This window comes from Saccostrea echinata, unplaced genomic scaffold, assembly GCF_033153115.1.
Source record: "Saccostrea echinata isolate AGI-Se365-2 ecotype Australia unplaced genomic scaffold, CSIRO_AGI_Sech_v1 ptg000009l, whole genome shotgun sequence".
Taxonomy (NCBI): Eukaryota; Metazoa; Mollusca; class Bivalvia; order Ostreida; family Ostreidae; genus Saccostrea; species Saccostrea echinata.
In genome coordinates this window covers 37592892-37616341 of record NW_026889758.1, presented here as the reverse complement: position 1 = coordinate 37616341, position 23450 = coordinate 37592892, and the positions used below count along the sequence as shown (strand labels likewise).

Below are 23450 nucleotides of genomic sequence, written 5' to 3'. Positions count from 1 at the left end.
TTAAACTGCTCCTGTGATTGACATATTACCTTTTGAAATGTTTAAATGTATCAAACCATTTAAAAAATTCAATGTGACAAGTCTATTAAAAGGAAGTGCTAGGACTGAGCATCCAGTTATTTAAATCTCTTTCATGTTTTGCTGTTCTGCTGGAGGGCTTGGAAAGGTCATCTGCCATAATCAATTGGCTAATCTTGTCATAGCTACATTTTGATTATAAATTCCCATGTAAAGTTCATTGCATGTAAAGAAGCGTTGCATATGTAATGATTGTTATGATTTGTATTGTATATAATAGATCATGGAAACAAAGAACAACTCATATTTGCTCAAAACTTCACTTGGGTAAAATTTAATGTTCAATGGAAGTTCTATTGTTTTTGTTGATGATCAGTTGTCAGGCATTTCTCTGTCTATTTTACTGATAATACGTCATCTTTTGAACTACTAGTAGTTAATAAGGGGATGTCTAGTTTATGCTCAATGAGCTAAATTGCTGCATGTATAATTAATATTGTAATTTTCATTTTATAGACTACACTCCACCTTGGTGACATTCTTGATAAGCATTTCAAATGCTTCAAACCCATACCTGGGTTTTTTTTTTTAAAAATGTACTTCTATCCTGTTCCCATGATCTTTCATTTAAATTGTAAATTTTATCAAACACCCATAACATAAGAATATTTCTTCCTAATTTGCAATTTCTTGCAGGAATATGTAAAGCAGGCTACATTTACATCTCAAGGATTATTAAATGCTGAAATGGATAACTTACTCCTTGAGTATCCTCTGTACGTTTACCTATTTGTATCTTGTGCTACATTGAATTGCACCTACTGGGAATTATTAAGGCCAAAATTAATACATTGTTTTAGTGATTAAAGAAATACTAAACAAAGAAGGACAATCAGGATTTTATGCCCCCTGATCGAAAGATCCCGGGGGTATATTGTTTTTGTCCTGTCTGTCTTTCTCTCTGTTTGTTTGTCTGTTGTCAACTTTATCCTAGCACATAACTATTGCGCTGTCAAGGGTAAGGCTTTAATATTTGACATGAGTGTTCATTATGACAAGACCTTTCCGTTGGTACAGATATTTTTGATCATGTGACCTCAACTGTGACCTTTGACGTACATTTGAAACCCTTAAAACATCTTATAAGTGTATACCACTTCAGTCTACGTCCCACTCCAGAATTGTGTTACCATCGGGGGCATAGTGTTTCACAAAAACACGTCCTGTATTCCAATGCAATACTTAAAATAATTTTATTAATTGTTACAAATAAGTCTGAATTATAAACCGTTTCACTTATTCCAAAGGTTTAAATATAAATGTATGTATTACTTGTTGTAGTTTATGCAGTATACTTTATAATAAAATAAGCAATCATCATATGGTAAAATTTATGTTGAATGATAAATAAATTTTTGGTAGAATGGGGCTGCAATACCTGACTCATGTGTTGATGAAAGAGGCAATTGTCTTGGTAGTAGCACTCTTAACCTGCCTCGCATATAGAGCTGCTCTTAAAAAATGTAAAGTAACAGAAACAACTGTCAGGACAGAGATTGAAAAGAAAATTTAAAAACAAGATGCGTTTGTGAAACACTGACGCCCCCGTATGGCAGCTTATGGCGAGGGTTGAATTCTCTCGAATTCATGTCAAACTCCAAAGGTCAAGGTCAAAAGTGTTGGCACCCAAAGGAAGGTCTTGTTACAAGGAATACACCTGTGAAATATGAAAGCCCTAGTTCTAACTGTTCAAAAGTTATGACCAAGGTTAAAGTTTTTAAAAAGTGGGCCAAACTCTTAGGTCAAGGTCAAAAATATTTATACCAGCTAAAATACACATGTGAATTATGAAAGCTCTACCTCCACCTGTTCAAAAGTTATGGCCAAGGTTAAAGTGTGGTATTTTTTTGTAAAAGTAGGTCAAACTCCAAGGTCAAGGTCAAGAGGTCAAATTTGGTGGTACCCAAAGAAAGGTCTTGTCACAAAGAATACACCTGTGAAATATGAAAGCCATAGCCCTACCCATTCAATAGTTATGGGCTAGGTTAAAGTTGACAACAGACAGACAGACAGAGAGACAAACAGATAAACAGACAAACAGACAGACAGACAGGACAAAAACAATATACCCCCGGGATCTTTCGATCCGGGGGCATAAGAAGTAGAATCAATTGGACATGTTTTATGTAATATTTATATTGTAATACTAGTACTCCCCACAATCGAAGTTTAGTGAGATGTAGGAATAACCTTTCCCGTTCTGTTCTTGAAATTTTGTCCAAGATATTGCTCATACCTTGTACAGCGATTGTTTATAACCCGAGTGTCTTAACCTTAACACAAGGTTATTCTGGTAATATCAAGGTCATTCACAGAAAAGCTATATGTTTAAAATTTTCGGCTGGTCTGGAACTTCTATGTCCAGAAATATTGGAGTTTCTTACTTCATACACAGATTTCTTATGACCTGAAGTTGTGTCATGATCTTCACCTAAAGACATTTGATCGAGTTCAAAGTCAATTATAGAAAAAAAATTTACTACTGTCCTTAACATACCTGGTAATGGAAAACATTAAGGCTATACTTATTTCTTATATTGCATGAAATATACAGAAATAATGAACAATATTCAAGCTCAAAAGTCCATTAAAACAACACAATTCAGGAGCAGAGCAAACACGGACCTCTTAAACATCAGAGGTGGGATCGGATCAGGTACCATGAAGGAGTGAGCATCCCCTGCCGATCTGATCTAAGAGTATGTAAAAATCATGACTGAGTTATATTCTAGCAAGTTAAGGGTCACTGGCAAATAGTTTTTTTAATTTTATTCTGTCTATAACTCTCAAACGGGGGCTTATGAAATTGATACATAACACAAATATCTAACCAAAGGTCATTTTTGCAAGTTCAGGGTCAATTGCAGAAATGTTTAATCCATAACAGATTTATAAAACATTGGAAGTTCATTCTTCACAAAAATAATACTTATGTTTTGTGGAGTGACTCGAGATCATTTCGTCAAGGTCACTGCTAAAAGTGGTATGAATGGTTTTGGAGGTTGAAACTTCAAACAAAGAATATATGAAAGCTAAAAGTATATTATGATCTTGCCTAGATATTCAGTGTCAGTGACAGAAAAAAGTAAAATTCATTTAAGATCCATGATTATGCCCTCGTAATGGAAGATTCATGGGTATATAATTTTTGTCTTGTCTGTCCTTTTGTCTGTCTGTTTGACCATTTGGTCGCAAAAACTTTAACATTGTCCTTAAAGGTGCTTGGACACAGATTTGAAGTTAATATTTTTTCAAATTTTCTGTATAATTTCATGACTTGTATGTTGCTGTAGCATTTCATACTAAAATATAATAAAAATCTTATTTCATCTCGGAGTTATTAAAACGTCTATTTTCTGGACGCGTTGGATTTGCACATCCTTGTGCTTTCACATTTTTTAATTTTATTCTTAATACTTAAGAAAAGTGGCAATTTTATTGCGTATAAATGAAAAATATTAAAACTATAACCCAGAAAATTCAGAGTAGAAATGTTCGAAAGCAAAATCCACTCACAGTATTGTAAGTCCGTGCTCAGTGGTGTGTGCAGAGTTTAACAATTGAACACACCCGGTGAATCGTATACATTAACAATTACAGAGCTCGTGCCCTGTTTACAAAAACAGTTTACGTTTCACGGGTGTGTTCAGTTTGTTTAACTCTGTACACATCATAGAGCACGGACTGACAATACTGGTGAGATGGTTTTGCTTTCGAACATTTCTACTCTGAATTTTCTGGATTATAGATGTAATATTTTTCATTTATACATAACAAAATCGCTTCTTTTCTTAAATATTAAGGATAAAGTTAAAATTTGTGTAAGTGCAAAGATGTGTTAATCAAACGCGTTCCGATATTCGTAGTTCCAATAATTTTCAGATAAAATAAGTTTTTAATTATATTTTCGTGTGAAAAGTATTGCAATATATAAGTCGTGATATTATACAGAAAATTTGAGAAAATATTAAGTTCAAATCTGTGTCTAAGCACCTTTAACATTTGATTGGTCAAAGCTATGGTTCTACCTTATATTTGACCTCTTGACCTCAATTTTGCAAGAATTTACCAGTCTTTAAGCGTAATCGTAACTTTTGTAGATGTTAGGATTTTCATACTTCACATGTATTAATTATAAGGTCTTTCCAAGGATATAAAAATATTAATGACCTTTTGACCTTGAACTTTGAGTCTGATCCACATTTAAAAACATTGGCCGTAATTTTATAATGGTTAGTGTTTTGGGCTTTCATATTTCACAAGTATATTCATTGAGAACAAATCCTTTCTTTGGGTAACAACATTGTTCATCTCTTGACCTTAAAGTTTGACTTGCATTTGAGAAACTTTAACCTCTCCAAAAGCTATCATACGGAGCATCAGTGTTTCATGAACAAAAATTGTTCTCTAATGGAAAAACATTGTTGTCTATATTTCACTCAAAGATTACTTATGACCTGAGCATTTGTCATTTTTAGCTCTACTTCTCAAAGACGAGAAGAGATTATTCAAAAGTAAGGTGTCTGTCATTCGTCCCTCTGTCTATAAACAATTTTTCAAAGTCCTACTCCTCCTACAGTTTTGGTCTGATTTCAATATATCTTAATCACAGACCTTTGGATCGCTTTAATCCGATTTAAAAAAAATCGGGGTGTTTAAAAAATATAAAGGTATGGAATTCCTTACACTGTGTACCCTATTTCGCTAATAAAATACTTTTTAATCAAAAGCTCTAAAATTTCCCTTTCTATTTAAATTTACTGATATATGAACAATTTTTATTACTACCAAAGTTCATTTCGAAGTTCTATATACATGTACTTCCCGAGATATTCTATAATCAATTTGAAAATTGACCACTTTTTTTTACTCGAAATTAGCTTGAATTGGGCCCCTGGTCATTCACAAATGTATACAGACGGTGTTTGAAGTGCAACGAAGAGATGCATAGTACTTGCACAATCTTTCAACATTTTAAAGTTGATTTTTCTTATTCCATATCATAAGGTTAAGTCCGTAATAATTCCTTTCGCGAAAAAAAAAATTAGAAAACGACTGCATCAACAACTGCACCGCCATGTTGTTTATGAATATAAAAAGAGCTAAGATTGAACGAATTTTCCCAGAATGTATAATATACTTTTCAATTTTTTTTTTAAATAAGAGCGCTAAAATGTTCTTTGTGACTAAGCAAGATCATACGATCAAAAAAAAAAAAAAGAAAATTTGTAGAGCTCGAATGCAAATATTCATTGAGTATGAAATATATGGAAATAATGAACAGTATTCAAACTCAAAAGTCCAATAAACAATACAAAATAGGAGCAGAGCAAACACGGACATCCGAAACATCAGAGGTGGGATCAGGTGCCATGGAGGGGTGGGCATCCCTTGCCGACCGGTCACACACGCCGTGTGCTCCTTGTCATGATCGGGAAATAACGGAAAATCCATCGTCAATTCAGTGTGTAAATGATGAACTAACAATTAGTATGAAAAACATCAGTCAGCATTTGACTCAATGATAAATTGTATTTGCTGACAAGGTCAATGTATCGACCATAGAACTTACGAAATGACGACTTTAACCGAGACTGTTGAAATTCTTGTTTCATCAACATGTTTGTCAATAATTTACCTCGTTTTAGAAATTGTACATACGTAGAGCATGCTCTTGCGTATCGAATCAACTGAGAGATATAAAGTTCGTATAGAGGTGATGAAGGATATTGCTGCATAAGTAAGGGAAGTTGACGATTGAAAAGTTAAAGTCATAACGTTTATCAGAAAGCTTGGTTGTTAGATAACCATTAACTAAAATATCCAAATATGAAACAGATGTGTCAGACTCCGTGGTATCTTTTATCTCAAGCACACCGGGATATAGAATAAATTCCGGGGAAAATTTATCCCGTCGTTCCCGTTAACAGTTAGTGTAACTTTTCAAAGGCCCCAGATGATGTCGAGTAAAAAACTAAGGTGAATTCTTAAATTGGTTTCAGAATATATCGGAAAGTACACGGGATTTCGGAATGAACTTTGGTTGTTATGAAGATTGTTTATATATGAATTAGATATGGATAGAAAGTAAAATTGTAAAGCATTTGATTTAAAGGTATTTTATTGGCAAAAGTGCATACTCTATGTAACTAGTTCCAATACTTCCATACCTTTATTTATTGAACACCTCAATTTTTTATAAGCGATCTAAAGACCTGTGATCTTAGTACACATGTATACTACATTAAAACTACATTAAACTGAATACGAATCGTAAATAGGCATACACCATTTTCGATGTAATATGCACTTTAATTTATTTATTTTGTGACTCTCCAAAAAAAGGTAGGACATTACTGAGTATTGACCTAGACTATCAGCTGGTACAAGCTACAGGTAGGTTTAGGAAATCTTTCGAGAACAGGATGATCTTTTCAATACCAAATATATTCTGCATCTTTTGATGGCAAGGTAGGATTGTGGCGTATATTTAACAGGGATATTATCTGGTACAAAGTACAGGTAGGTGGGAGAAAGCTCTGACATCAGGGACATATCTTCATGTAAAATTTATCTAGTGACTTTCCATAGAAGGTAGGGTATTTCCGAGGTTGGACCTGGACTATTAGCTGGTACAAGCTACAGGTAGGTTGAGGAAACCTTTCGAAATGAGGGTAATATTATCAATACCAAATATATTCTGTATGTATCAATTGCAGGTAGGATTGTGGCGCATATTTAACAGGGATTTTATTTGGTACAAAGTACAGGTAGGTGGGAGAAAGCTCTGAGGTCAGGGACATATCTTCATGTAAAATTTATCAAGTTACTTTCCATAGAAGGTAGGGTATTACCGAGTTTTGACCTGGACTATAAGCTGGTACAAACTACAGGTAGGTTGGGGAAACCCTTCGAAATCAGGGTAATATTGTCAATGCCAAATATATTCTGCATGTATCAATGGCAAATAGGATTGTGGCGCATATTTAACAGGGATTTTATCTGGTACAAAGTACAGGTATGTGGGAGAAAGCTCTGAGGTCAGGGACATATCTTGACTTAAGTTTTAACTTTTGACTTTCCTTAGAAGGTAGAGTATTACCGAATTTTGACCTGAACTATTAACTGGTACAGGCTACAGGTAGGTTGGGGAAACCCTTGGAGATGAGGGTAATATTATCAATACCAAATATATTCTGCATGTATCAATGGCAGGTAGGATTGTGGCGCATATTTAACAGGGATTTTATTTGGTACAAAGTACAGGTAGGTGGGAGAAAGCTCTGAGGTCAGGGACATATCTTCATGTAAAATTTATCAAGTTACTTTCCATAGAAGGTAGGGTATTACCGAGTTTTGACCTGGACTGTTAGCTGGTACAAGCTACAGGTAGGTTGAGGAAACCCTTCGAGATGAGGGTAATATTATCAATACCAAGTATATTCTGTATGTATCAATGGCAGGTAGGATTGTGGCGCATATTTAACAGGGATTTTATCTGGTACAAAGTACAGGTAGGTGGGAGAAAGCTCTGACATCAGGGACATATCTTGACGTAAGTTTTAACTTTTGACTTTCCTTAGAAGGTAGAGTATTACCGAATTTTGACCTGAACTATTAACTGGTACAGGCTACAGGTAGGTTGGGGAAACCCTTCGAGATGAGGGTAATATTATCAATACCAAATATATTCTGCATGTATCAATGGCAGGTAGGATTGTGGTGTATATTTTACAGGGATATTATCTGGTACAAAGTACAGGTAGGTGAGAGAAAGCTCTGAGATCAGGGATATATCTTGACGTAAGTTTTAACTTTTGACATTCAATAGAAGGTAGGGTATTACCGAGTTTTGACCTGGACTATTAACTGGTACAAGCTACAGGTAGGTTGAGGAAACCCTTCGAGATCAAGGTAATATTATCAATACCAAATATATTCTGTATGTATCAATTGCAGGTAGGATTGTGGCGCATATTTAACAGGGATTTTATCTGGTACAAAGTACAGGTACGAGGGGTTATCAAAAAGTTCGTGGACTGATGCGATAAAATTAATACTATGTAGTCTGTGCTTACAAAATTTATAGGAAACATAAAACAACAAAAGTTTAAGAGATGTTGAAAATTTTAGCTCGATACGTTGATAATTTTCCAAATTATTCTAAAATAAAAAAGACATTATGCGATCTCCCGGCGCTGTCGCCGTTTAGTTTCATGACGTCCGACAACGTCATTGTTTCTCATTGTCCGCTCTCTCTACCTCATACACTTATCTTGATGAGATTACCTGGAGTTAAGTAAGGACTTAAGCCCGTCTTGTTTATATGACTTTATAATGTCATGAACAGCTGCTTTCAATGCATATAATATTGTAAATGGGTCTATACAAAGGGAAAGATCCTCACTTGATTATGCCAGAATACTTAATTTGTTGATGTTCAAATTCTACCACACATGATCAACGTCACTTTTCGACGTGACTGACTTTTGACACCCTGACAACAAATCGTCATTAACTGTGCATTTTTCATCTCTCTGAATCTTTTTGGCATTTAAAAAACAAATACTCTGGATGCATTTTATTTCTCTTTTGCCCGTTTTAACATTCTATACCAGTTTTTCCAGGTTCGAAACTTTATAGAATGCTGGAAAAAGAAACCCCTCCCCCTTTTTGACGTCATTTTCAAGCCTTAATTTTTTGGACACTCCATATAAAATATACGATAAAATTTCATAGAACGTACAGAATAGGGTAAATATTGCAAATTTTACAGAACAATTGTGTCGTATTACATGTCTGAAATAACGGGATTTTTTTATGACAAATGCTCATATCAAAAGAGTTTTTCTCAGTTACACCCAGGTAGAAAAAACGTCATATTTGAGGTTGCGCCGCCTGGACATACCATTGCTTACAAAAACATTAAAAATTTATTTAAAAAATAAAACTTATGATTTATGGTTTATTCTATAGATAGAAAAGATGATGCTAACTATATGTTTAAAAATTCATTGATGTACCTAAAGCGGTTTTAATCTTATGGCGCTAGTCCACGAACTTCTTGATAACCCCTCGTATGTGGGAGAAAGCTCTGAGGTCAGGGACATATCTTCATGAAAAATTTATCAAGTTACTTTCCATAGAAGGTAGGGTATTACCGAGTTTTGACCTGGACTATTAGCTGGTACAAACTACAGGTAGGTTGGGGAAACCCTTCGAAATCAGGGTAATATTGTCAATACCAAATATATTCTGCATGTATCAATGGCAAATAGGATTGTGGCGCATATTTAACAGGGATTTTATCTGGTACAAAGTACAGGTAGGTGGGAGAAAGCTCTGACATCAGGGACATATCTTGACGTAAGTTTTAACTTTTGACTTTCCTTAGAAGGTAGAGTATTACCGAATTTTGACCTGAACTATTAACTGGTACAGGCTACAGGTAGGTTGGGGAAACCCTTCGAGATGAGGGTAATATTATCAATACCAAATATATTCTGCATGTATCAATGGCAGGTAGGATTGTGGCGCATATTTAACAGGGATTTTATTTGGTACAAAGTACAGGTAGGTGGGAGAAAGCTCTGAGGTCAGGGACATATCTTCATGTAAAATTTATCAAGTTACTTTCCATAGAAGGTAGGGTATTACCGAGTTTTGACCTGGACTGTTAGCTGGTACAAACTACAGGTAGGTTGGGGAAACCCTTCGAAATCAGGGTAATATTATCAATACCAAATATATTCTGCATGTATCAATGGCAAATAGGATTGTGGCGCATATTTAACAGGGATTTTATCTGGTACAAAGTACAGGTAGGTGGGAGAAAGCTCTGACATCAGGGACATATCTTGACGTAAGTTTTAACTTTTGACTTTCCTTAGAAGGTAGAGTATTACCGAATTTTGACCTGAACTATTAACTGGTACAGGCTACAGGTAGGTTGGGGAAACCCTTCGAGATGAGGGTAATATTATCAATACCAAATATATTCTGCATGTATCAATGGCAGGTAGGATTGTGGCGCATATTTAACAGGGATTTTATTTGGTACAAAGTACAGGTAGGTGGGAGAAAGCTCTGAGGTCAGGGACATATCTTCATGTAAAATTTATCAAGTTACTTTCCATAGAAGGTAGGGTATTACCGAGTTTTGACCTGGACTGTTAGCTGGTACAAGCTACAGGTAGGTTGAGGAAACCCTTCGAGATGAGGGTAATATTATCAATACCAAGTATATTCTGTATGTATCAATTGCAGGTAGGATTGTGGCGCATATTTAACAGGGATTTTATCTGGTACAAAGTACAGGTAGGTGGGAGAAAGCTCTGACATCAGGGACATATCTTGACGTAAGTTTTAACTTTTGACTTTCCTTAGAAGGTAGAGTATTACCGAATTTTGACCTGAACTATTAACTGGTACAGGCTACAGGTAGGTTGGGGAAACCCTTGGAGATGAGGGTAATATTATCAATACCAAATATATTCTGCATGTATCAATGGCAGGTAGGATTGTGGTGTATATTTTACAGGGATATTATCTGGTACAAAGTACAGGTAGGTGAGAGAAAGCTCTGAGATCAGGGATATATCTTGACGTAAGTTTTAACTTTTGACATTCAATAGAAGGTAGGGTATTACCGAGTTTTGACCTGGACTATTAACTGGTACAAGCTACAGGTAGGTTGAGGAAACCCTTCGAGATCAAGGTAATATTATCAATACCAAATATATTCTGTATGTATCAATTGCAGGTAGGATTGTGGCGCATATTTAACAGGGATTTTATCTGGTACAAAGTACAGGTAGGTGGGAGAAAGCTCTGAGATCAGGGACATATCTTCAGGTTAAATTTTTTTTGACTCTCCATAGAAGGTAGGGTATTGTCTTGGACTATTAGTTTGATGAAACTAGAGGTAGGTGACAAAAAAGGTCTGGGATCAAGGTTATTTTCTTAAATAAAATTAATATTGTTTCCATCCAGAGTACGTAGAGAAATGGTGGATATTGTACAGTTTTTTAAGCTGGTACAAGCTACAATTATCTGCGATCAGGGCTATATTTTCATGTTAGTCTTGTAAAAAGCAAAAGTATTTTGATTAGAAGCGTATACTTATCTTGGATTTCAGATCGTAATTTTTCCAGGATATGCTAAAATGAATTCGACATGCACATTCTACGTAGATGCATGGGAGAAACATTTTGAGAAAGCGCAATGTCTTTATGTTTGATTAACCATTTGACTGTCATAGGTCTTTAAGAATATTAGCCTTTTTTGCAGGAATATTAGCTGAAACATATACAAACTAACGTAGGAGGCACGTAGGAACGCGGGGGGGGGGGCAGGTTTTTTTTTCCAAACATAACTTCTTTCTATTGAAAATGTTCTTTGAAAGGCCAGTTGCCCTCCTCCCCCCCCCACTTTTTTGTTACAGTAAAGGTCAAATACGGATGATGTAGTATTGTATCAATAAAATTTGGTACTGTAAGATGTTGTAATTATACCCCCCCCCCCCCCCACGAAATAGGATTTTTCGAGTTTGGGCAATTTTCCTTTTTTTTATATCTGCTCGTCAACTTTTTCAGGTAAGTAATTTTTTTTTTCTCTGGCCCCCCCTTTCAAAAACGATGCTTCATAACTGCGTAGATAAGAGAAATTATCTGAAATCTAGTATATATCTGCCATCTAAATTAATCATGGACTGTCCAAAATATATAGGTGAATAGTGTATATTATGCTAGTTTTTAGCTGGTTTAAACTGTTAAAGGTACGGATAGCTTGGAAAAAACCATCTGGGATCAAGACAGTATCCCTATGTTTGTGCGATGTAGGTTAAGCGTATTTTATGAGGTACTCTCAGATGATACATAATTTTGGGATTTGGGGATAATGACATCTATAACATCAGTTTAAATTGTCGCCCGTGTGGCGCAGTGGTTAGAGCGACTAAGTCTTGAGTCGTGGAGAAAGAAGTTGATCCTTTCGTCACGAGTTCCATTCACTTCACGGGACGTAGAGATTGGTTCTTCGGACGATACGGTATATAAACAGAAGTCCCGAGTCGCGGTAGAAGAAAAAAAATCCCTCACTGCTAAAAAGGCCCTGAGTGCCAAGTTCAGGTCTAAATTTGCAGCCCTCCACCGGTAAATGCTGGTGTCTCAATATAAGTTAACAATCTTGAAGGGGCGTTAAACAAACAAACAAATGTCTAACATTAATCTGATACCTGTCAAAAATAGGTAGAGAAATTAGGTGCATTGTTTAGAAATATATATATTTGTACTTTCGAGGGAAAAAATAGCTCGAAATCACCTAGTGTGAAATGTACATGAGCTAGAAAAGTTGGGAGTAGCAAATGACGAGGAATATAAGTTGATAGATTAACAAATGTCTTGCTGTATTGCGTTCGGATATACCTCGGTAAACCGTGAGTTTTGTGTGAAAATAAAATCTTGGCGCTAAGTAAGACATTCAGGTAAAATAAAATAAAAAAACTTTTGAAATCAAAAGAAGATAGAAAATGTTTCTTTACTTATATAGGCATATTTCTCAGTAGTAGTTTAGGTATGAGTATATTATTAAAATAAAGAAAAATAATACTACGGTAATTTCTATCTTACAACTTGAGTCGATTTAAAAAAAAAATCCATCTTTCAATTATGGAATCGTCGCCTGCATGGGGCAGTTGTAAGAGCGTCTTCTCTGGAGTCGCGGAGTAAGGAGTTGATACTTACGTCGCGGGTTCGAATTGGTCCACTGCGGGACGTGGAGACCGGTCCTTCGGATGAGACGTTATAAACCGAGGTCCCGTATCCCACTAGGTGCTGGCACGAAAAAGATCCCTCACTGCTCAATGGACCTAAGTGCCGAGCATAGGTCAGCAGGGTTGGATTGGCTGTAAAAATGGGGGCGGGATCTTAAAGCAGCCTCTAGACATATGTTTTTTTAAATGTTCATTTGTAACGATACGTGCCTGTTTGCAGGGGATAATAACACCCCCCCCCCCTGCTGATTTTATATTCCTAATACACATAAACATTGCATCAATCGAAATACAAATGAATATTGAAAAAAAATATATGTAATAATATAGTTCAACGAATTTTATTTTGAATTTGAATAAATCCACGCTTGTCATCAATTTATCCATATTTGATGATTAATTCAAATGGATACATTGTTTATATGGATTAGTATTTCTACTTTTACCTGTCCGACTTAATATATAATTACCAATTGTAAATTGCCAGTGAAGTAAATGTAAATTACCTGTGAATATTAATATTAATTAAGAATATTTCATTTATTTCCGTATGTATGTATTTTAACACATGTCGAATATTCCACGTACGAAGGAATAGATCTACATAATGAACGATAACTCGTACTATGAACGATAACTCGTGTTCGCCTACCTGTACATTGTACCATCTAGCGTTAACCTAAAATATTCCGTCAAAGTACCGTAAATATCATTTTCCAATAACGTGCAAAAAATTATTAGTTTTGGTTGAATAGTTTATGAAATATTCAAAAAGTTCGCGTTTTTCTGGGACAACCCTCGTATATATAATACATGGAAATTCATAAAAACGTTTTGTGTGGAATTTTCAGTTTTTTATTGATATTGCATTAATTAAGTGTTAACACGATAAAAGTATACTATCAACCCTCTATGTCTGTTCATCTGTCTGATATTTGTTAACTTTTAGTATTTTCGACCTCCATTACCACCTGGACGATGTTGCCTAAAGCATTCTTGGGTAAACGTATATTTGTTGAAATGAAAGTTTTTCTTCAAAGGAGAGCTCATCAATAAGGTTGTGTCATTTAAAAATCCCAAGAATCACTGAAAAGAAAGGAAAAACACTATGATAAGATTAAAAAGTTTATTCAAATCCCCACCCCACCCCCGCTTAGAGTGGGCAACAATAAAAAAAAAAAAATCAGTTAGACGTAGGAATAAATAGTAATGGATCTTTATGTACCTTTTTTCTTCTTTAAAAGAGCTTCAACAATTTATATTAATTTACAAACTTTCTAGGAGATTCAGGTTTCTTCAAATCATGGTCCCCTGGGCTAGGGTGGGTCCACGATAGGGTGGCAAAATTTTACACAGAATATAGGAACTTCTCCAAGAATACCAAGACTTCAATCTGTTAGATTAATGTCAAGCCTTAATTAACTTATTTAAATTTATGGAATATTTTTACGAAGTTTGTGGCGTCCATACAAGACGTTTTATTTAAATTAAATATGAATTAGTAAATATTTACTAAGTATTCATATTCAGGAAGGTTAGGTAACTCTCGTTTTGGCCTTTAGGCCTCTTGTTTTGTATTCTTGAATGCACCAACATGAAATCATTCTAAAACTTACTCACGAATCCCTCTCTTATAACAGTTTAGTGTTTAGAAGCAAACGAAGTTTTCTCAGAGGCTGTTATCTTTTGGGTGTCTGCTTCAACACCCTCATCAACCGCACAGTTATGTCTCTAACCTGTTATTGTTAAAGGACAATGGGAGAAACTGAACAAACAGTTCTGAAGAAAAGGTGTATGCTGAACACGCTATTCGCTTGATGACGTTTACTGAATAGTATATTTTCTGTTTTGTGAAGACATCCATGCACAATTAAATATCAACAAATCGTCTGTCTTTATGCTTAATTGGACCTTGAAAAAATTAATTTAAAACTTTTTCTGATGTAAATATAAAAAGTAATAAGGGACAAAAATATATTCAAATGGTAGAAGGTGATAACATACCCAAAAAGACATATTTCTTCCGTGTGGAGGTGGGTGGAGGAGGGGGGGGGGGGTCAGTTACTTTGCAAAATAACACTGAAAATCCTTTGTAGTCCTAATTCGCCTTTTTAAGGGACCTATAATATAACACATAATCACATAATTATACAAATCTCAATCTCTCTCTCTCTCTCAGCGGAATTTCCTCTTAATTTGTTTAGTTCTTGAAGTTTAACAAAAATAGAGGGCAATTACTATTATGTTTTAATATAGGCCGATCCAAATCAAGACTTTTACTTGTATCATGTTGCGTTTTGAATTTATATGGAGGTAAATGCAAAATTTTCAACAAGGTAAAAGTTATGTTGCAAATTTTGCATTTACCTCCACCTAGTAAACTCAAAATTTACGTGATACCTGCCTACCAAACGGGATGCTTTCTCTAGTTTTCAATCAATTTTTTAGCAAAGGGAAGAAATCGAATCTTGAATCTGCCTTCTGATTGATAATTTAGATAATGAATCTCGAATTTCGTATCTTAAATTAGCCTTCTTGGCTTTCGTACTTTTTGTCATTCTGATATATATATATATATATATATATATATATATATATATATATATATATATATATATATATATGTATATGTATATATATATAATTCTTTGCGAGAAAACTTTGAGGTTGACCTGGTGATAAATATAACACAATTACACAACATTTAAGTTTCCATAAACCTTTCATAGAGTCTTAAGACTGTACCAGCTTAACACATTCCCAATAAATGAAATAAAATGCAATAAAGTGATTTGTTACTCAAAGTCCGTATATTCGGCAAGGTTCAATAACTTCTGCGAATGCTTTTGACAGGACCATAAGAATATCATTAGCATACGTAAATGAAAATAAATAGCCGTAATGAAGTTATATAAATTATGATATACCGTATCTTTTTCTCAACTACAGAAAAGAAAGGAAATACCATTTTGGATATTTTCAGGCAGTAACAGTGCACTTCAGATGTTATCAGTGGTAACAACATTCATTGGGAAAATGGCAATAACAGGGTCTTTTAGCACTCTTTTCTTATATACACCCGAGCTCTATCCAACAAATCTGAGGTAGGTTATTCAAGATGATCTGTTTTGTTTCATTTGTTTCGTTGGTTTCTTTGCTTCTTGGGGTTTTCGTTTGGAGAGGGTTTGTTTGTTTTGATTTTTGCTTGTTTGATTGCTTTTACATTAGCCTTCTTTTTTTTGTTATCAATTGGAAATATATTAAAGACGATGTGATAAATAGACTTTTTGAAAATCATTTAATTTAGCTTAATTTACAAAAGAGAATAAAATTATGATTTTTTTTTCTTTTGCAAGGAACGTTGGCATTGGGTTTTCTTCAGCCTTTTCAAGAATTGGTGCGATATTATCGCCGTTTGCTGGAACGTTGGTAATAGCTTTTTTATATATACAATTTAACTGATTTCTTAAGGTTAATAGAAAAAACTCATGTATTTTAATGTTTTTCCTACAATTTCAGGCTGAAGCAATACCTTGGGCTCCAGGAACAATATTTTCTGCGATGTGTTTCACAGTGACATTACTTATTTTATGTGTACCTGAAACACGTGGTTCTGAGCTTCCCCAGTCTTTGAAAGAAGTAAAATTGTGGTACACCGAAAATAGTGGCATTCGCAAACGAAACAAAACAATGAACACGAAGCTTTGAGAAACTTCGATATTTTAAGTGCCATACCATTGACTGAGGCTACTTTTTAAAACACAAGGATCACTACGTATTTTTGACGGAAACACAAGCTTTCTTTAAAGTAGGAAAATTCTTATTGTAGTAAATGGTTGGAATTTTTTTTTCTTCAGAAAAAAGTTCCTGACATAAACTTAATTTCACATATTTATCGTAAACAATGTGTTGAACGATAAATCTCAGCTTTTGAAAATTTATATTTTCCTTTGAACAAATAATGAAAATTACCTCAAATTGTTAGCTCTTGGACAATTTGGATATCTCATTTAAATGAATAAACTATTTGCTAGATCAGTTCAAGTATTGAAAAGTATGTCCATTTGTATTTGCAAATAAGATTGCATAGTAATAGATAATATTCGAAATTTGATATATTTTTAAACTTTGAATCTTTTCGTTTACCAAACTATAGACTCGATTTTAATACTCAGATGTTGCATTTAAGTAGAACGCATACTTACTCGTATTGTCTATTTTTGATAACTTTTGGGGTTTTTTTGTTTTTTGTTTTTGAAGGATAAAATACGATAAGGAACACATTTGACCTTTCATCTGACGTAAAGTTCAAAACACATTTTTAAACAACAGCATCAACACTGATTCACATGGTTTAAAGACAAAAGACAGAGGATAAGCGTTGTATATATATATATATATATATATATATATATATATATATATATATATATATATATATATATGAAGAGAAAGGGGAGGGTGAAAGGCAGCGAGAGAAAGTGGGAAGGTGTAGAGAGTGAGAGTGTGTGGAAGGTAGAGAGGGAGAAGACAGTGGGGAGAAAGGAGAGGGTGAGAGAGATTAGGGAGACGAAAAGAGAGCGGGGAGAAAGGGGAGGTAGAGAGAGGATAGATTGGGGAGAGAGAGAGCGTCTTACTCCCTACAGCGAAACACCAGAACTAGGACCACAATTTCACAGTTTTGGAAAAGGCATTTTTACTCATCATTACCACGCATCTAGTTTATCTGCTAAATATACAGGGAAATGATGACATTTAATATCAGCCGTAATAATGCAGCTTTCTCCATTTTTTTTTTTTTTTTTTTTGAGTGGGCTACAACCCCTTAGAATCTCAGTTATGGTGCAAGTGAGCGCAGATTTCAGCTCAAATTATCAGTAAATGTCTATTTTATTAAAATTTCTTACCTTAACTCAAAAATTGTAGTTATGCAAGATACTAAGTGATCCAAAAATATACAGAAAAATCCATTTATCGGTTATTTTTCGTGTATGTCAACACCAAAACTTGAAATTATCCGCCATGTTTACTGACCTTGATTGATTTTATTTTGGGACAGCCGATGTGAATTCGTGATCTAGGGAGCAGATCTATTTAAGAATTTATCGCTATTTATCTATTTAAGAATTCATCGCTGTTTATGAAAAAAAAATCGCCTGGAATGGTTCTATATATTTATCATTGTTTAGTGATACCATACAACACAATCATTTAACAATACCGACATTTCCTTTATCAAACTAATCTATAAATTTCAAGTGCAGTACATCACCAGACGTGAATTATGAAGGACTGTTCCGAATCTCCTCCTAGATTTAAGGAGAACCCAAAACTCTAAGGATGTAATGGCAAGGTACTGTGCAATAACGACACGCGTGAATTGTCATGGCTGCTGAGGAGAATGGCTATAGTAAACACGCCGATTATTTTACCTGATTTTCGCGTATGAAGGGCTACTCTGTTGACAGTGAATTAAATTTCTGTCTTACTGGAAATAGGTTGAATGCAAAAGCAATTTATTTTGCCTGCAGTCGCCCGTATCTTAAAAATACATTTGCACCCTTACGGACATCCCGTGTAATTGTAGCTCTCTTCCGAAAATACTAGTATCAGATTAAAAATATCGGAGAAGGCTACAATATTGCAACTATTTCAATATATGATTATTAGAGTCCCGCTCTTACTTTAGAACCTCTGACCTGGGACCAACAATTTCACAATTTTCGAAAAGATACCTTTGCTTATCTGCTATATAAACAGAGGAGAGAGAACTTTTTCACTGTGATCATTAGAGGGATCATGTGGCCCCTCCCTATCCCTAGGGTATTGATTTTAACAAACTTTGTTATTTAAACTTTAAAGATTTTAGAAATGAACACTTCATATCATAAGGCTGCGTGATTTAACCCCTATGTATTTGCTTAACAAAAATTTTCCGACCAAAACCCTTTTTTTGCATAAAAACATTATTGTACGGGGTCATTTTTCTACAATCCACACGGAGAAAAATTGTCTGATCATTGTCATTGACCAGGCTTTTTGACATCATAAACAACTGCTATTTCAATTTTAAAAAAAAAGTAAATCATTGTCCACCTGTAAACTTATTTTGTTTGAAAGAACATTCTGATTCTACACAGAAGTACTCCGATGCTGATATCAAAAAGATGCTGAAGTTTCTTATTGACAATATCTATGTTGTTTGTGGAGACCAGGCCTTTCAATAATCTGTTGAATTTCAAGAGGTACTAATTGTGCCCCGTTTTTAGCAGATGTTTTTGTACTCATATGAAGCAGAGTTATTCAAACACTTCTACAAAAAAAGAAGTCTCTAGCTTTAGCCTTCAATTCGACATTTACTGGATGCATCGACGAAGTTTTATCACTTAGCAATATTCATTTTCATTATTACATTGCTGCAATACATCTCATTGGACTTGAAATAAAATACACTAAAGTGTCTGCATGCGACACACCTGTTTCATATTTGGATATTGTACTAAAGAAAGACATTGAGGGCAAACTAACAAGTAAACGTTATGTTAAACGTGATGACTTCAACTTTTCCACTGTCAGCTTCCACTACTTATGTACCAATATACCATTGTCACCTGCATATAGGTTTTCTGTCTCCAAATTGATTCGATTAAATGATTGATTGTTTGCTGTTTTACATCCCATGCGAGAATGTTTCACTCACGAGACGTCACCTTGTACCGGTGAAGGGCTTCAAATTTGGACCTTTACTCGGCACTCAGGATCATTGAACAGTGAGGGTTCTTTATCGTGCCAACGCCTACCGTGACACGGGATCCCGGTTTTTAAGGTTTCATCCGACCCATGATTTTAACTTTTAATGTGCGCTTGGCGAAGCAACAGTCACTAAGTATGTTTATGTTTAAAGTTTGACGCGGCCAAATGATTTAAAGATAGGTATAATTGAATAAAAGATACAAGATTTGAAGATCGGTGCAAATATTTCAACCTGTTAATTTGGCGTTCCATATCTGAAAGCAATGTATCAGCAAGCTACATATATAGCTATCAATCCCGTGATGTACAAACAAAACTTATATTCATCAATTCCACCTAGATTACATCTGGTTATCAGTTCAAAGGACCATATTACAAAATCTGAAGACAATATATAACTAATCAGAGAGGTAACTACGTTTTTATTACCTAGATTTTTTTTACATACAGATCACAAAATGACCGACAATTTACTCATTTTTATCACTATAATGTACATGAAGATAATTCATTTGGAATTCAGTCTGGTAAGGATAAAATATGGATAAAATATAATTGTGTTTCTAAAGAATGGTTTTTCTCTATTCCAAGTTCCTCCTGATATGTGTGGTGATTTTTATGCCCCCGTAATCGAAGATTCGGGGGCATATAGTTTTTGCCCTGTCCGTCCGTCTGTCTGTCTGTTTGTCCGCAAAAACTTTAACCTTGCCCATAACTTTTGATTGGTTGGATGCTATGGCTTTCATATTTCAAATGTGTATTCCTTGTGACAAGACCTTTCTTTGGGTACCATTACATTTGACTTTTGACCTTGACCTTGGAGTTTGACCCACTTTTGCTAAATTTTATGAGACGTTAACCTTGGCCATAACTTTTGAACAGTTCGTGTTTGGGCTTTCAAACTTCACATGTGTAATTCTTGTGACAAGATCTTTCTTTAGATACCAACACCATTGACCTTGACCTTGGAGTTTGACCTACTTTTGAAAAAAATTTAACCTTGGCCATAACTTTTGACCAGTTGGTGCTATTGCTTTCATACTTCACATGTGTATTCCTTGTGACAAGACCTTTTTTTGGATACCAACAACTTTGACCTTTTGACCTTGGACTTTCACCTATTTTAATTTTGAAAAACTTTAACTTGCCCATAACTTTTGATTGTTTAAAGCTATGGCTTTGATATTTCACATGTGTATTCCTTGTGACAAGACCTTTCTTAACTACCTACATCATATTTGACCTTTTGACCTTGACCTTGGAGTTTGACCCACTTTTGCCAATTTTTTTGAGACTTTAACCTTGAACAATTGGTGCTTGGGCTTTCAAACTTTACACGTGTATTTATTGTGATAAGACCTTTCTTTGGATACCAACAACTTTGACCCTTTAACCTTGACCTTGGAGTTTGACCTCTTTAACCTTGGCCATAACTTTTGAACAGTTAGAGCTAGGGCTTTAATACTTCACATGTGTATGCCGTTTGAAAAGACCTTCCCTTGGATACCAACATCTTTGACCTTTTGACCTTAGAGTTTGACCTACTTTAATTTTGAAAAACAGTTAGTGCTAGGGTTTTCATATTCACATGTGCATTCCTTGTGACAAGATCTTCCTTTGGATAACAACAACTTTGACCCTTTGACCTTGACCTTGGAGTTAGACCTACTTTGGAAAAACTTTAACCTTGGCCATAACATTTGAACGTTTGGTTCTAGGGCTATCACATTTCATGAACATGTGTATCACTAGTGACAAGACCTTCCCTTGGGCACCATTTGACCTTGACTTTGACGTTTTACTTACTTTTAAAAAACTTTAACCTTCACCATAACTTTTCAACAGTTGGTGCTAGGGCTTTTATATTTCACAAGTATATTCCTTTAGACAAGAATTTTCTTTGGGTACCAACATTTTTGATCTCTTGACATGGAGTTTGACTTGCATTTGAGAAACTTTACCCTTCGCCATAAGCTGCCATACGGGGACATCAGTGTTTCACAAACACATCTTGTTCATTTTATGTCAGTATCCATGTTTTTAGACTGTGTTCATAGTCATTGACAATGTTTCAAACTTATGATTATAATTACTCATCAGCAGCACTTTTTCCAAAAAAGAAAATCTTACGGTTAATGTTCATCTTATAAGAAAACTTAATATTTCGTTCCTTTTCCCGAACATTCTTACGTGTTTACAAAGAAGTAGCTTAACGTACGAGAACTCTTATCTTTTCTCAAGTATTTTAGAAATATGTATTCTGTAAAATACTGAGTAATAAGATAGGTCTAAAAACTAAAATAACTGTTTAATTGAACTTTTTTCACACCCCTACCTTTCTATTTTATAATTTTTAGTTTTGTGGGAAATTTTAATAAAATAATCTGCAAAATTTTTATTATAATAGTTTATGACAGTTTTTCCAAAGATTTTATTTTGACCTACTTTTACGTCAAACTTGATATTCTACGTCATATTTCAAACATTCTGCTTCACATTATTTATTTGTGGGGCTTGATTTCTCTGTTGCTTAGCAGTTTTGAAATTTCAATTAATAATTTTCTTTTGTATCATTGCTGCGGCGTTTTTCCTTTGATTTCCACTGTGTTTTTATTTTTGATACACTATGACTAACTGTGCTCTAACAACCATGCTCTATCAAGATAGAACACGACAGGGTAATTAAATGCAACAATTCCAATGACCCTTGACCTTACATTGATAAAGAAAAAGAATACAAACAAAGTAGCTGACTTTATAAGCAAAATACAAACACATATAAACATACTGAAGGTATACCTTTCCTTAGGTCTACATAAAACATTCTAAATTTCGCACGTCAATTTTTAAATTCAAAATGGAATTCACACACGCACATTTTTATGTTTTCGTCTCTCATAAACTTGAAGCGTAACAAACCACACACAATGTAGTACAGGTAGCGAGGTGGATATTCTTTGTTTTCTAATTCCAACACAAATCGTTGCATCCAGTAATTTAAATAGAGAATCGCTGTTCATCTCGGTCAAAAGTGGACATTTTCCCGTGCCGCACATGCATGCTACTTCTTGATTAACCTGAACGTTTAAATTGCCATTTGGTATATTATTTTTTTTTAGTCTATCAAACGCTGAATTTTATGATCGGACACTTGTATAAACCTTTCATTTTTCGCCTTCGTGTCGACCTCGGGGTGAAATTCTAAAATAGCTCCTATCTCGAAATCCATAATAGGTTCAATTTTTAGTTCCGGTGGATCAAACGTCATACTTCCATAGAATCTTCAAACTGCATCTGGTTTCCTAATTGATCTAAGGAATTTTCCTTCATAATTTCGGTTTCCGCGAAAGCATAAAATCACAACCGTCATCCATGGCGTTCAAAATATGAATGGACGAGGTAGAAAGTTTAAGAAATACAGCGCACTATACTTTTCGAATCACGTGCTCTTTTTTCATTGGTTATATAATTAAATGGTATGATGTAATTTTGATTTTTTTTTTTTGTATTTTACATGTTTAAGATCGATCTCAAGAATTTTTCACTCATATGGAGACGCCACCACTTGCCGGTGGAGAGCTGCAAATTTTGTCCTATACTCGGCACTTACGGTCATTGAGCAGTGAGGGATCTTTTTCGTGCCAGCACCTACTGCGACATGGGACCTCGGTTTATAGGACAGGTCTCCACGTCCCACAGTGGGATTCGAACCCGCGACGTAAGGATCAACTCCTTACTTCGCGACTCTAGAGCAGACGCTGTAACCACTGCGCCACGCGGGCGACTGGAATTTTGATAGACCATGGCTAATTCAGTGCATGAGAATATAGTCGAATTACTTGCCATT

At 34.8% G+C, this 23450-nt stretch overlaps 1 protein-coding gene across 1 annotated transcript in view; it reads left to right on the top strand.

The window, feature by feature from the left end:
• LOC133182326 (organic cation transporter protein-like) overlaps positions 1-16741 on the top strand; it is a 54800-nt gene extending 38059 nt beyond the window's left edge. The window contains exons 9-11 of the mRNA XM_061317128.1: positions 15834-15954; positions 16207-16279; positions 16370-16741. Of these exons, the coding sequence (XP_061173112.1) occupies positions 15834-15954; positions 16207-16279; positions 16370-16558 (383 nt within the window). The 3' untranslated portion in view covers positions 16559-16741. The remainder of the gene's footprint in view (positions 1-15833; positions 15955-16206; positions 16280-16369) is intronic.
• The last annotated feature ends 6709 nt before the right edge of the window (positions 16742-23450 follow it).